The sequence below is a fragment of the Dromiciops gliroides genome, chromosome 1, assembly GCF_019393635.1.
Source record: "Dromiciops gliroides isolate mDroGli1 chromosome 1, mDroGli1.pri, whole genome shotgun sequence".
Lineage (NCBI taxonomy): Eukaryota > Metazoa > Chordata > Mammalia > Microbiotheria > Microbiotheriidae > Dromiciops > Dromiciops gliroides.
Window position 1 is genome coordinate 536,626,696 of NC_057861.1, and position 13,925 is coordinate 536,640,620.

General features: G+C 39.8%; 1 protein-coding gene across 1 annotated transcript; it reads left to right on the forward strand.

The window, feature by feature from the left end:
* The first annotated feature begins 902 nt into the window (after nt 1–902).
* LOC122734843 (cytochrome c oxidase assembly protein COX19) lies at nt 903–13,547 on the forward strand. Its single transcript, XM_043975952.1, has 3 exons — nt 903–1,102; nt 5,398–5,509; nt 12,000–13,547. The coding sequence occupies exons 1-3, from the start codon at nt 1,021–1,023 to the stop codon at nt 12,082–12,084; spliced, it is 279 nt and encodes a 92-aa protein (XP_043831887.1). The 5' UTR covers nt 903–1,020; the 3' UTR covers nt 12,085–13,547.
* The last annotated feature ends 378 nt before the right edge of the window (nt 13,548–13,925 follow it).

The following is a 13,925-nucleotide window of genomic DNA, read 5'->3' on the forward strand; positions in this document are numbered from 1 at the left end:
CCGAGACTGAGCGCCAGTCTCTTCCTTCCTCCTCCCACTAGCCTGCGTCACTTCCTGACACCAAAGAAAAGACTCCTGATCTTGCCCTCAAAGACCTTTGCTTCATGGGCAGAACTCTTCTACAGTAAGTCTCCAGCAGGTGGGGTCATTCCAATCGTTACAATAATTATGTGTTTCTATATTGCTGTTAGAAAAAGCAAAATAAAGAATAAAAAGGTGTGCATTTTAGAAGACAAAAAAATTTAGTTATTCAAAGAAAGGTAAAAGGGTTGGGGGCGGGAGAGAGAACGATTATTTGTAGGGTATGTTGCAGAAGAAATTTTTTTGAGTATGGGTTGGACTATTTGGCCAATGAGATCACTTTCAGCCCCGAAATTCTTAAACGCCTTTGTAACCCTTTTGTCTTAGTATCTCCAATGCTCCCCCCACAAGACCTGGCCCAAAGAAGTAGGCCACTAATAAATGCTTGTGGGCTGACTGCCTAAAATAGGTCAATTTCTATGTGCCAGGCTAGATGTGTGTGCTAAGCTCCGAAGAATCAAAGAAAGTCACAAACAGGGTGCCTGCCCTCAGAAAGCTCATTTTCTAATGTTGAGGACAACGTGCAAAAAGTTGTCACATAGAAGATAAGAATTTAAAGGGAAGGAGAGGAGCATCCCCGACCCTAGGCAAGTCGCAAACCCTCCAAGTCTCAGCTTCCTCATCTATAAGACGAGGGGGTCGGACTCGATGGTCTCTAAATCTAAGATCCTATGAAAACCCGAGGAGTGTCCAGCACGCCCTCCCCGTGGCGTCACCAAGTTCAAAACTTAATTAGGAGGTTAACTGTTGGGGGAGGGGAGGAAGGCGGGAAGGGACGGGGCCTGAAGAAGGCGGAGACAGGCAGCAGGCATTGATTGGCCCCGCTCGATCATCTCCGCGCTCAGCTGAGGCTGCCTGCCTGCTCCCCAGCTGTCAGCTCGGCGCTCCACTGCCGCTTTGACGGGCCTCCGGGCCTGTGCTTAGGGTCCCGTAGCCACCATGTCTACTGCTATGAACTTCGGGACCAAGAGTTTCCAGCCCCGGCCCCCAGAAAAGGGCAGCTTCCCGCTGGACCATTTCGGTAAGCAGCGGCCCTTGTAGCCAACTGCCGCCTGGGAGGGGAGCCGTCTGGTGGGGGGAAGGAGGCGTCTGGGGGGTGGGGCTCCTGGGAGTCTGTCTGGAGGGGAGGGAGGCGTGAGTGTGAGGAGCCCCCTCCCCCTCCCCCTTCCTCTCACCCTGTCCCCTTCCCCTCACTCTCTCCTCTTTCCTCTCTTTTCACCTTCCTTTACCCCCAGTCCTCTCTCCTCCCCACGTCGTCCCCCTCCCCGTTGCCTCCCCCAGTCTCCCTCTTCTCTCTCTTTGCTCTATTCCCTCCCTCCCTCCCCGTCTGTTCTCCCCTCTTTTTTCTCCCTTCTCTCTCTCTCTCCCCTTATCCCCCTCCCCCCTCTTTACCCCTCCCCTCACCCTGCCCATACCCTCCCCCGCCCCTTTCCTCCTGTTTCCCCCTCTTCTCCTTCCCCTTTCTCCTGTTCCCTTACAATGTACCCATTTCCCTCTTCCTCCTCCTCTCTTCCAACCTCCTTTCTCCCTTCCCCTTCCCACCTACTTTTTCCTGCCCTCCCCTCCCTTCTTCTGCCCTCCCTGTCCCCTTCTCCCACTTCTCCTTCCTTGTACCTTCCACCTTCTCTCTTCTCTCTCCCTTTGCCCTCTCTTCTCTCCACCTCCTCTCTCTTCTCTCTCCTCCTGTCCCTCCCTCCCTCCCATTCTCCATTCCCCTGCTGCCTTCCTCTTCCTCCTCCTGCCTTTCCTCTCCCCTTTTCCTCTCTCCCCACATATACCATCTTCCCCCTTCTTTCCTCCTCTCCCCTTCCTACCCTGACTATCCCCAGCCCTTCCTGAGTCCTGACCACAGGTGTCCCCGTGAAGGCTAAACTGCTGCTTAACCACACACCCCCGCTTTCCAAGCCCACCCACCCATCTCTTTGAGGATGCTTCTTTTTTAAAAAATTAAATTAAATTAAATTTTTCATTTTTTATTTTGAGGATGCATTTGAGAAGAAGAAAAAAAGTCAGTGATAGAAACTGGGTCTGTTCTGTTCCCTTTCCCCATACCCACTCCCCTGGGATGTGGGTGAGATGGTTGGATTTGGAATGAGGGGCCCTAGATTCATATCCAAGCCCTATCTCTTTCTGTGACCTTGAGCAGATTACTTAACCCCTGGAGACCTCAGTCCTCCTCTTAATGAGGAGGTGGCCTCTTTGTCCCTCCCAGCTCTGTGATTCACCTCATTCCCCAAAGACAGCAGCTGAAGGAATGGATGGATGCTTGGAGCATGCTCACTTCTTTAGCCCTGTTCCAGCCTGGGGTTGGGAAACACAAAAATACCAGGCCCCAGCTGGTGCTGGTTAGTGGTCCTTTAGTGAGAGAGCCCAACCCTCTAGCACCCAGCCTGCTTCTTCTAGGAGTGAAGCGATTTACATGCTGTTTAATTGTAAATTAGATATTCGGCCATTGTTATCCTGCCACAGTTTTGTTTCTTACCCATTCCCAAAGGTTGATTGGCTTAAAATGAACAGTTGTAAAGGTGATTGAAAGATACTCCACCCAAGACAAGTGTAAGAATTTAGGCTTTCTTCCCCCTTAACTGAGTGAGGAATAGTTACAATTTAATTGCCCAATTCTTTTTATATCCTCCCCCTCTCCCCCATTTTAAAATATTAAGTGCATTGGCACAGTATATCCCAAACCATTTTGTCCAGACAGCACTTTTGGACTTAAAATGTGTTAACAAAACCCATAAATGTCTGTGAGTCCTTAGTTAGATAAGGGGAAGGGGCAGGGTTGGAAAAATCTTGGATTAAAATAGGCTTCATTTCTTCTATCTTAATGCTAGTGGAGGAAAATGTTACAATAAGTACTTTTCACAGAAACAATTTTATATTTAATGTTTTAGGGAAATGCCAGTATACCTCCCATGTCAGTATACCCTCCCAGCATCCCTGTTCCATTGCTGTTCCACAGATTACAAATACTACTTTAGAAGATTATGGAGAAGATGTAATCAGGGAATCTTTTGACAACACACTTTACAAACTTATGTAATTATATAAGGAGAAAAATACAGGGTGAGACTTTTGGGGTGCCCCGGATAGCAAGTATTTATGATAGGTTTTAAGTACTTTTGTAATTTTACCAAAATTTCAGCTTTAATATGAACAGATTATCTTCCCTGATAAAAGCAACATTCTTTCCTTGGATGATACACTTTTTCCTCTTAATATAATTAGGAAGGTAGACATCTATCCCTGTCATCAAAAGATGCCAGGGTCACTTGTCTTGATGCAGATATAGATATAGATATAGATATAGATACACACACTTTAAAAGTCTGCTTGTATTTATTTTTAAGTCTTTTCCTCTAAATAGAAAAGGGAAAGTACATATCATCTGCAGTTCCTTTAAAAAGAACTTCGTTCAGTTTATTGGGGATGGGTTTAAAAAGTCTGACCCCTAATTTACTAAATCTTGGTGTGAGAAGCACTATGCTTTAGAATGGTGTACAGCTGAAAAGTGTTCATTGAAGGAAAGAATAGAATGAGCAGGAATTTGATTTAATTAACCTCACCTGAGTGAGTAATGCAGCCTAACCAAAATAAGAACATTTTTAAAAATTATTAATCCATCCTAAAAAAACAAACATACTTGCCTTCAAGAAATACTTTGAAACTTTGATACTTACATGTAACTGTGATCTGATTGATTTGGGTCCCATTCCTCCTGGCCCATCTCTTGTTCTTTGTGTTCTATATACATACTGGTGGGATAGAGATACAAGGAATCTATTTAACAGGCAGAGAACCTTAAGAATAGCTAATTTAATGTATATAGGGACTCTAAAAACAGATCTTAAACATTTTCAGCAAGCATTTTGAGAAGGATACAGGTAGTAAAATAATTATTCATTATTTAGGGCATTGGCAGAAGTTAATACATTTTTTAGTCAAGAAGTCACTTAGGTTGAAGTAGGAAAGAATTTGCATAAACTAGTACTAACTTTTAATACTTAGCAGTTTTTTCAAGTTCCCCAAGATTAGATTTAATAAAAATAGAGGGCATCTAGGTGGCACAGTGGATAAAGCACCAGCCCTGGATTCAGGAGGACCTAAGTTCAAATCCAGCCTCAGACACTTGACATTTACTAGCTGTGTGACCCTGGGCAAGTCACTTAACCCTCATTGCTCCACCAACAAAAAAAAACAACACAAAAAAATAGAATAGGAAAATCAAGTTTATGAAGTCCTTGTACAGTTTATTGCACAGTTATCAGAACATTTTGTATGAGTATCTGTTAAGAATGTGAATATTTTAGTGTTACCATAAATTTATACACAAGTCAGATATTGAAATATATACTGTGTTAGTATTTAAGGCAACTTCCTGAGAATAATTTTATAATGCAAACGGTCTCTATCAGAGTTTTTCATGTTGGTTTCTTTAAAGTGGGGGCATGCCTCTCTTTTCTTTTTGGCATTGCTTCATTTTGTGATATTTACTCCCTTTTGTGAATAATCTTGGCAAATTACTTTGTATCATAATTGCCTAGAATATGTACCATATCTTTGTATGGGTTATAGTCATTTTTATGTTGACTGAATTCTGGGATTTCTTGCCCAGAAATGGTAATTAGATTAGGAACTTGAATTCTTTGGAGGAATGACATTCACATAATTATTTTTGCTAATTGTAAAAAATTACAATTCATAGAATGGCTTTGAATGAAAAATGAAGTCTTTCACTATACTTAGCTTTAAAATGTTACCAAAATATATGTTTGTGACTAGAGTTCTAATTTGAGTATTCAATAATGGGTGGATATGAATAAAACTTTAATCTTAGCAAATACATTTGTAAGTAATTTTTTCAGCATTGTGTATACTTATTCCTTGGGGCAAATTTTTCACAAGGAATAATTTCATTTAAAAAAAAATTGGTGGGGGCGGGGCAATGAGCATTAAGTGACTTGCCCACTGTCACACACCTAGTAAGTGTCAAGTGTCTGAGGCCGGATTTGGACTCAGGTCCTCCTGAATCCAGGGCTGGCACTTTATCCACTGTGCCACCTAGCTTCCCTTTGAAGATTTCTTTATTTCTTTTTTTTTTTTTTTTTTGGTGAGGCAATTGGGATTAAGGGACTTGCCCAGGGCCACCCAGCTAGTAAGTGTCAAGTGTCTGAAGTAGGATTTGAACTCAGGTACTCCTGACTCCAGGGCCAGTGCTCTATCCACTATGCCACCTAGCTGCCCCTGGAATAATTTCATTTTAAAGTGACAGGTTTTCATTTTTTAAAATAAATGTGTGGTTTCTTTAAATTCTAGGTGAATGTAAAGCTTTTAAAGAAAAATTCATGAAGTGTCTTCGTGATAATAATTTTGAAAGTGCTTTGTGCAGAAATGAATCAAAAGAATATTTAGAATGCAGAATGGAGAAGTAAGTACATGTCAACTTTTAACATCTCCGCACATGGGCATTTTTTTTCTGGGAGTTCATTATAGTGAGCATAAGCCAGGCTTTTGGCATAAACACAGTATTCCACAGCTATAGAATTGTTTGCCCATGAAATTGAGGATTATCGTATTAAATCGTACTAAAGGATACTTAACAATCCTGAGACTATTTTATTGAATGATAGAATTATGTAGGGTTTGGGGTTGCATTCCTTTACTGTGTTTACTTTCCAAACTTGGACAGTGCTATTAACTAGTCATTCAGGTTTGTAAATTGCACTTAAAAAAATGCTGACAGAACAGAATGATTTGAAAATTGTGGGTACAGAGTTTCTGTCTTATTCTCAGACTGTAAAAATACACATTCCATTGTTTTGATCTACTGAGAGTTAGGGCTATTTGGTCTGTGAAGAAGAAGACAATAGCTTATTTTAAAAGAGATGAAAGATGAGAGATTCCTTCTGTCTTGACCAAAATACACAAGAATTTGCTTTTAAAACAAACCTACCACCCAAAGATGATCCTTAGAGATTTAACTTAAAATAAGAACTACTTTTAGGATTTCTAAAATAAAAAAAGGAAAGTATATAGCTACTAATTATAAGAGCTAGTTAAAAAAACACACACACAACAAAAACAACCAAACCGCTTAGTTCTACTTTTTAACTGAATCTGAGCCCCATTAGCTCCTTAAGGAATTCAGCTTTCGGACTTGGTTCTCTCTGCCAGTGACAGTGATATAAGCCAATCCATTTTAAACCCTATTTTTCAGTTTCCCATAACAAACTCAGAAATTTCCTTCAGGGCTAAAATATATTACAGTTCTCTTCAGGCCTCACATAAAAGAGAAATGTCAATGAAACATTTTAAGACTTTTAGGTGATGCTAGAATTTGAAAGACTTAAAAAAAAATTTTTTTTTTGGTACTTTAAAATTTCTGTAGATTTTAGTCCTCAAGATGAACAAAAGAACTTGAATCTGAAAAGATCTAGCTTAATAATTCATTTGTAAATAATTAAAAGTATATTAACTGTCATGTAAATGTCTTAAATTTTGCTACCCTTCTTAAAAATAGTATGGTTTTGGTTGAAGCTGTATTTTTTTTGTTGTTGCTATTTTTACATACACACGACATTAATATATTTCCATTTTAAGTAGTAATATTCATTACTACTTAAAAGATTATACTGAGGGGGCACCTAGGTGGTACTGTGGATAAAGCACTGGCCATGGATTCAGGAGAACCTGAGTTCAAATCCAACCTCAGACATTTGACACTTACTAGCTGTGTGACCCTGGGCAAGTCACTTAACTCTCATTGCCCCACAAAAAAACCCCAAAAAATAAATAAAATTTTAAAAAGTAAAAAGATTATACTGGATATCACAGTCATCTGCTTGACTCTGGAAATAGTACAGAATTGCCAGCCTTGATCAATTTGCTCTCCCCTCATTTCCTGAAGTCATTTGCTCTTAGGAATAACCTGAAGTCCACATTGTGAAGAGTTGTTCCCCCCAGTGCAGTGGTAGGCTCACTGCTATGCTTTTTCCCATGTTTCCTAGCCAGTGTGAATTTGGCATTAGAAGATATGCATTGTAGGGGCAGCTAAGTGGCTCAGTGCATAGAGCACCAGCCTTGGATTCAGGAGGACCTGAGTTCAAATCCAACCTCAGACACTTGATACTTACCAGCTGTGTGACCCTGGGCAAGTCACTTAACCCCCATTGCCCTGCAAAAACAAAACAAAACAAAAAAAGAAGACATGCATTGTAGCCCCGGCTCTACCCACTTTATCACTGGCGAACTTTAACCAAGTCATTTAAATCTCTCTCATCTGTAGTATGGGGATGATAATATTTGTATCACCTGACTCCACGGAGTTGTTATGAGAAAAGGTCTTTGCAAATTGTAAGTGAGCGAATAAAAATAGGTCAATTTTTCCCCCCATAGCCAATCAATAACTACTGGTGGGCAAATAAAGGAAATGCTAGCCAGTTGAGTGTTTGTACTTGACATACTTCATTCTTGTCATTTTCAAATGGAGGTTTTAGAATTATGTAGCATCCGAAGCATGGCATCACAATAACCAATTGAAAATTTTTTTAATCAGTTATTTGGCTTTTTTATCTACTTGCTGCTACTAAGTACTTTGATTTGTTATCTATGATCATATTAATTCATTTTTTCCCACTGGGTCACTTGAATTTTTTGTTGTTTTGTTTTGTTTTTGCATGGAGCAATGAGGGTTAAGTGACTTCCCCAGAGTCACACAGTAAGTGTCAAGTGTCTGAGGCCAGATTTGAACTCTGGTCTTCCTGAATTCAGGGCCTGTGCTTTATCCACTGTGCAACCTAGCTGCCCCCCCCCTTTATGTTTTAATGAACAGTGTTGTAGAGTTGCTATGGCAAAAAATAAAATTTTCTATTAGTGAGGCCTTCTGAGCTTAGCTAGGCTGTCCTTGTACAAAAGACAGTTGCTGAGCCTGTACTTAAACCTTAGCACAGGGCACAGCACATCATAGGCACTTAATGAATGTTTATTGGCTGATTAACTAGCTGGCTTTTCTAGGTTGGTAGGAATTTTAAAGATGGACAGCTAGGTTCTACAGTGGATAGAGCTTGGAGTCAGAAGACCCAAGTTCAAATTTGACCTCCGACACTTACTAGCTCTGGAAACCCTGTTTGTCTCAATTTCCTCATCTGTAAAATGAACCAGAAAAGGAAATGGCAAACTACTCCAGTATCTTTGCCAAGAAAACCCCAAAGGGGTCATGAAGATTTGGACATGACAAACAACAAAAAATAGATATCTTTGATTTCCTCTTCTGAAAACTGCATGTTCATAACCTTTGAACATTTGTCATTTGGGGAATGCTCTTATTTTTATGAATTAGACTCCGAAACATATATATATATATATATATATATATATATATATAATTTTTTTTTTTTTGGTGAGGCAATTGGGGTTAAGTGACTTTCCCAGGGTTACACAGCTAGTAAGTATGTAAAGTATCTGAGGCCAGATTTGAACTGAGGTTCTCCTGAATCCAGGGCCAGTGCTCTATCCACTGAACCACCTAGCTGCCCCTCCAAAACATCTTTTAAGCCCAGCACCTCATCTCTGTTTCCACCAGCACCACCCTGTCCATCTGCAGTAGCCTTCTTAGAGGTTTTCTCTTCTCACCAAGTCTTTCCAAGTCTTTTTGGACTGTTGCCAGAATGTTCTTAGATCCTGTCATGTCTCTCTTCTGCCCAAATTTTCGGTGACTCATATTATCTGCCAGGTTCAGATTCTTCCACCTGGTATCAAGGACCTCCACAGGCTGCCATGAACTTCTCTACATGTCATGTTATTCTCTCATGGACTCTCTCCTCAATCTAAACTGGGGAACTGCAGACATGATGCTCTCATTTTGCTGCACCTTGCTTAGGCTGCTACCTATATCTGGAATGTCTTTGTTCTTCTTTATCTGTTTAACTTACTATATTCATCAGTTAAAGCCAGCTCATTGTCACTCCAGGCAGCCTTCTTTGATCTCCCCATTTAGTCCCAACCTTCCCTGGTAGATATACTATAGCATTTTATCAAATTTCTGAGACAAGTTATTTCAAATTATCAAATTATTTCAAATTATAACTATCTGTCTGTCTTGTCCCCCTAGTGAACTGTATGCTCCCTGAGGGTGAGAATTAGGAGTGCCCTGGGTCCCTTTCCCAACTATGACATCAACTGCGTGACTGTGGCCAAGTCACTTATCTCACTCTGTCTTCCCTTTCTGTCATACAGGGATCATAATGCCTGTAGTATCTACCTAACAAGGTTGGCTCAAATAAGATAATGTTTATAAAGCACTTTGCCATGTTAAAGTACTAAATAAATGTCAGCCATTTATCATAGTGTCTAAACTTCACGTCTTCCCCCTTTTGCCTAACAGAGTTCTTAATGTTACAAGATTAGGAAATCTAAAGCCAGTGAATTTAGAGCTTTCCAAAAAAAATTTTTGAAGTCTTCAGTAAGGACTGAAGATGTGAGGATTTGGAAAAGAGTTGTCAATCTAGTCTTCTCATTCGATTTTTTTTGGGGGGTCTGCTTTCAGTGCCTCTTCACCCCCCCCCCAAATCCACATATAACATGAAGGGGGAGGAATATATATTTATGAGGGTAGGCCCATCCTTTTCCTTAGTGATGGTAAGGAATATTTGTGGACATGGATATAGATAGGAACCACCGGGGTTTTAGTACCTGCTGCCAGAATCCCCTCTCTGTGTCTCCTCGTCATTGTCCCCTCTTCCCACCCCATCTCAAGCTGTCCCGAACCTCTACTATGTAGCAGCAACAAAGGCCACACAATGAATGGACTAATAAAGCCCAGGGGAAGGGAAAGACAAATTGGGAAAAGGGATCGTATAAGACATCTGCATCTGAGCAAAGGATTGTACTTAATTTTATTTTAGCTTCTACCAAGTCATGTAACCTTAGTGTCAGTTTTCTTGTGCCCTTAACAGTGGTATCAAGGAGTGTGGCAGTAACCTTAGGTTTAAAAGTCCTTTTGATGATGGAAAGAACTGTGAGTGCTAACGAATCATAAGATTTGGAGCTGGAAGGCCCGTAGAGGTCCATCATCTTCTCTGATCCTCCTTTTCTGGATGGAGACATAGGCCTCTGGAGGAAGGAAAGGTCATTTGATAAGGAGAGCAGGGATTCCTTTTTTTTTTTTAATTTTTAAAATTTTTTTTGGGGGGGTGAGGGTTAAGTGACTGGCCCAGGGTCACACAGCTAGTAAGTGTCAAGTGTCTGAGGCCGGATTTGAACTCAGGTCCTCCTGAATCCAGGGCCGGTGCTCTATCCACTGTGCCACCTAGCTGCCCCCAGGAGAACAGGGGTTCCTACCCAAGTTTTCTCCCTCCAAACCTAGAGCTCCTACTACCCCATACTGCCTCCTGATTTTCATTTAACATTGAATTTAAAGCAACTCAGGCATTCATTGTGTTAAACAATGATATTTGAATAAATCCTCTTACTTTAGTAGGTTCTTTTAACTTCTCTGGAGAGGCACACAACATAGTCATTTCTGTGTTTGGGGAACTGAGCTACTATTTTTGTACAGTAAAACAGAATTACAAACCAGATTCCCAAGGTAATAGAATCATAGACTCAGACCTGGGAGGGACCTCAAAAGTCATTAAGTCCATTCCCCTCTTTTTTACAAATAAGGAAACAGGTCCACAGAGATAAAGTCCCTTTCCCAGGCGCCATAACTGGGGTGACAGAGATGGGGTTTGAACCCGAGTCACCTGACTTCAAATTCAGTTTTTATATTTTTCCTAAAGAATGACAGGGCAGGTAGGTGGTGTTATGGATAGAAGGCTGACCATGGAGTCAAGAAGACCTGAGTTCATATTATATAGCCTCAGGCTCTAATTAGCTGTGTGACCCTGGCTAAGTCACTTAACCCTGTTTGCCTGTTTCCTCATCTATAAAATGAGCTGGAGAAGGAAACTCTTCTAGTATCTTTGTCAAGAAATCCCAAAATGGGGTCATGAAGAGTTGGACATAACTGAAATCAAATAACAAACTCACACTTAAGACCCCAGAGACATTCAGAGAAGTCTAGGTAGTTGATCTAAAATCACTTGCAAAATCTCTTAATTTGCCAGATACCTAAAAATTGAGTAATGTGAACAGGAAGGAAACATGAGTTTCATTTGGGGACAACCCAGTACTTATCATTTATTAAGCACTATAAAATTATTTTGAAATTTATACAGCAACGTACCTTAGAAATGTACCAATGTACCTTAGAAAAGGTGTTTTTTTGGGTTTTTTGGTGAGGCAATTGGGGTTAAGTGACTTGCCCAGGGTCACACAGCTAGTAAGTGTCTGAGGCCAGATTTGAGCTCAGGTCCTCCTGAATCCAGGGCTGGTGCTCTATCCACTGCACCACCTAGCTGCCCCCAGAAGAGTTTTTAAGATGCTTTTTCCTTTTTTTCTTACACTTTTTTTTTTAGTAATAAAAGTATTTTATTATTTTCCAGTTACATGTAAAGATAGTTTTCAACATTTGTTTTTATAAGATTTTTGAGTTCTATATTTTTCTCCCTTCCCTCCTCCCTCCCCAAGACAATCTGATATGGGTTATATATGTACAATCACATTAAGCATATTTCTCATTAGTTATGTTGTCAAAGAAGAATCAGAACAAAAGGGAAAACCCTCAAAAACAAAAGTAGAAACAGTATGATTCAATCTGCATTCAGATTCCACAGTTCTTTTTTCTGGATGTGGAAAGCATTTTCCATCATGAATCTTTTGGTATTGTCTTGATGAGAAGAGCTAAGTCTATGTCAGTTAATCATCAATGTTATTGTTACTGTGTACCGTGTTCTCCTGGTTCTACTCACCTCACTCAGCCTCAGTGCACTTAAGTTCAAGATGCTTTTTTAAAAAATCTTTTTTTGTTTGTTTCTTAGGCAGCTGATGGCACAAGAATCACTGCAAAGGCTGGGATTTAAAGATCTAATGGATGAAAAATCAAAAGCAAAAAAGAACTTGTAATGGAAGAAAACAACTGAATTACTTCTTACAGGAATTCTCTGTAGTGGTACATATTGTACATTCTTTAATTGTTCCCACAATCTGTAAGAGATTAATATTTGACCCTGATTGATATTAAAATCTTACTTAGGCAGGGTACTTTGTTTGAAGGATTCCCTTTTTTCAGTATTCACCTTTATTAAGCAAGAGGCAAGAAATCAAAATTATGTTAACCATGCATTGCTAACGTTAATCCATGGGTAGAAAGTCTAATCCTGACATCAACCAAAATTAGGGGAAATGTTTACTTTTGTGAAGTAAATGTAACCTTTCAGGGTTATCATTTGGTAAATTATCTCTTTTTAGAGATTTTCCTAAAACGTATATGGGGTTTGGGGGGATGTTTTTTGTTAATATGTGAACCTTCATTTCACATGAAATAGGAATCTTAAATGTGATTTGATAGCAATATTTGTAAATAGTTGCCTTTTATCGTCTGTACATATGTAATTTTAATAGAGTACTATATTTTTTGAGTTGAAGTCAAATGCCTACAAATTGTCTATTTATATAACTGTTAATAGAAAATAAAAGTGCTACTCAGCAACAAAATATGACAAATTTCTTTTTTTGATAAAATGAAAAAATACAAAAGGAGTGAGAAATATTTTGCCTTCAGATATATTTGTCTCTACGTTTTTCAGATCAGATATTTGCAGGTTCTTTATTTCTAAATTGTCCAGGTTATGGTTTATCTCAACCTTTATAAAATTTGGCAAATATTTTAAAACCTGTCTATTTTTATTTCTTAAAAAGCAGAATATCTGGGATTTAATCAACACAAGATATCTTTTCATTATCCATAAACCATATTGTTTTACTTTGTATAGAAACTTCTGTAAATCTTGATATTTCAGCATTGTTACATCTAAGTTCTGTCAAGAATAAAATGGTAGAAGTGATCATTTCTTTTCATGGTTTTCCTCACCAGTATTTGAGCATATACAGTATGCATGGCATCATATCCATGGTACTTGATGATTTGCAGTATTTTGTTCCAGTACTTCTAGATGCCCCTGCTCTAAAAATGGGGATTGTACCAGACTTATCTGGTACAATTTGGACAGTTTTAGGCTGGATAGAATGTAGCTTCATCTTTGTTTATTCTTGTACCTTTGGCACATACCATCAGTCATGTTGGAGAAGGGAGTTTGTCTCCTTCCTCACTATGTCATTAGTGCCTTGCTGATGGTGGAAGAAGAGAGAAAGCCCTCCACCCCTCTGCCATCTTCCTAAACAAAGTTACACAAGAGCTGTAAGGGAAAAGGTGAAGAGCAATTCTCTCTGAAGACTTGGGCTCTTCTTCCAACTGGCAGATGTTAACCCTATCAACAGACCCCTAAAAAGGGTGTCCTTTCTACTGAGCTAACTGGCTTTTTTTTACATTCTTTTTTTTTTTTTATCACTTTTTTTTTTTTTTTTTTAGTGAGGCAATTAGGGTTAAGTGACTTGCCCAGGGTCACACAGCTAGTAAGTGTTATGTGTCTGAGGCCGGATTTGAACTCAGGTACTCCTGACTCCAGGGCCGGTGCTCTATCCACTGCGCCACCTAGCTGCCCTGCTAACTGGCTTTTTAAGCAGAAACAGAAGCCGACTGGTCCTTCAGCCTTCCAATGGCTTTTGCCTGTACAGTTCCATCCAGCGGATAGAAGAATTTTTTTTGTACCTCCTAAAGGCACAACAAAGTATAATAACTTCTTTGCCCTTAACTTTACCATCCGCACAGAGGTGACTCAGTGTGAATTGTGAGGTCTCACACCCTTTAGAAAACGCAAAATGACCCACTCAGAAACCAGGAGTGA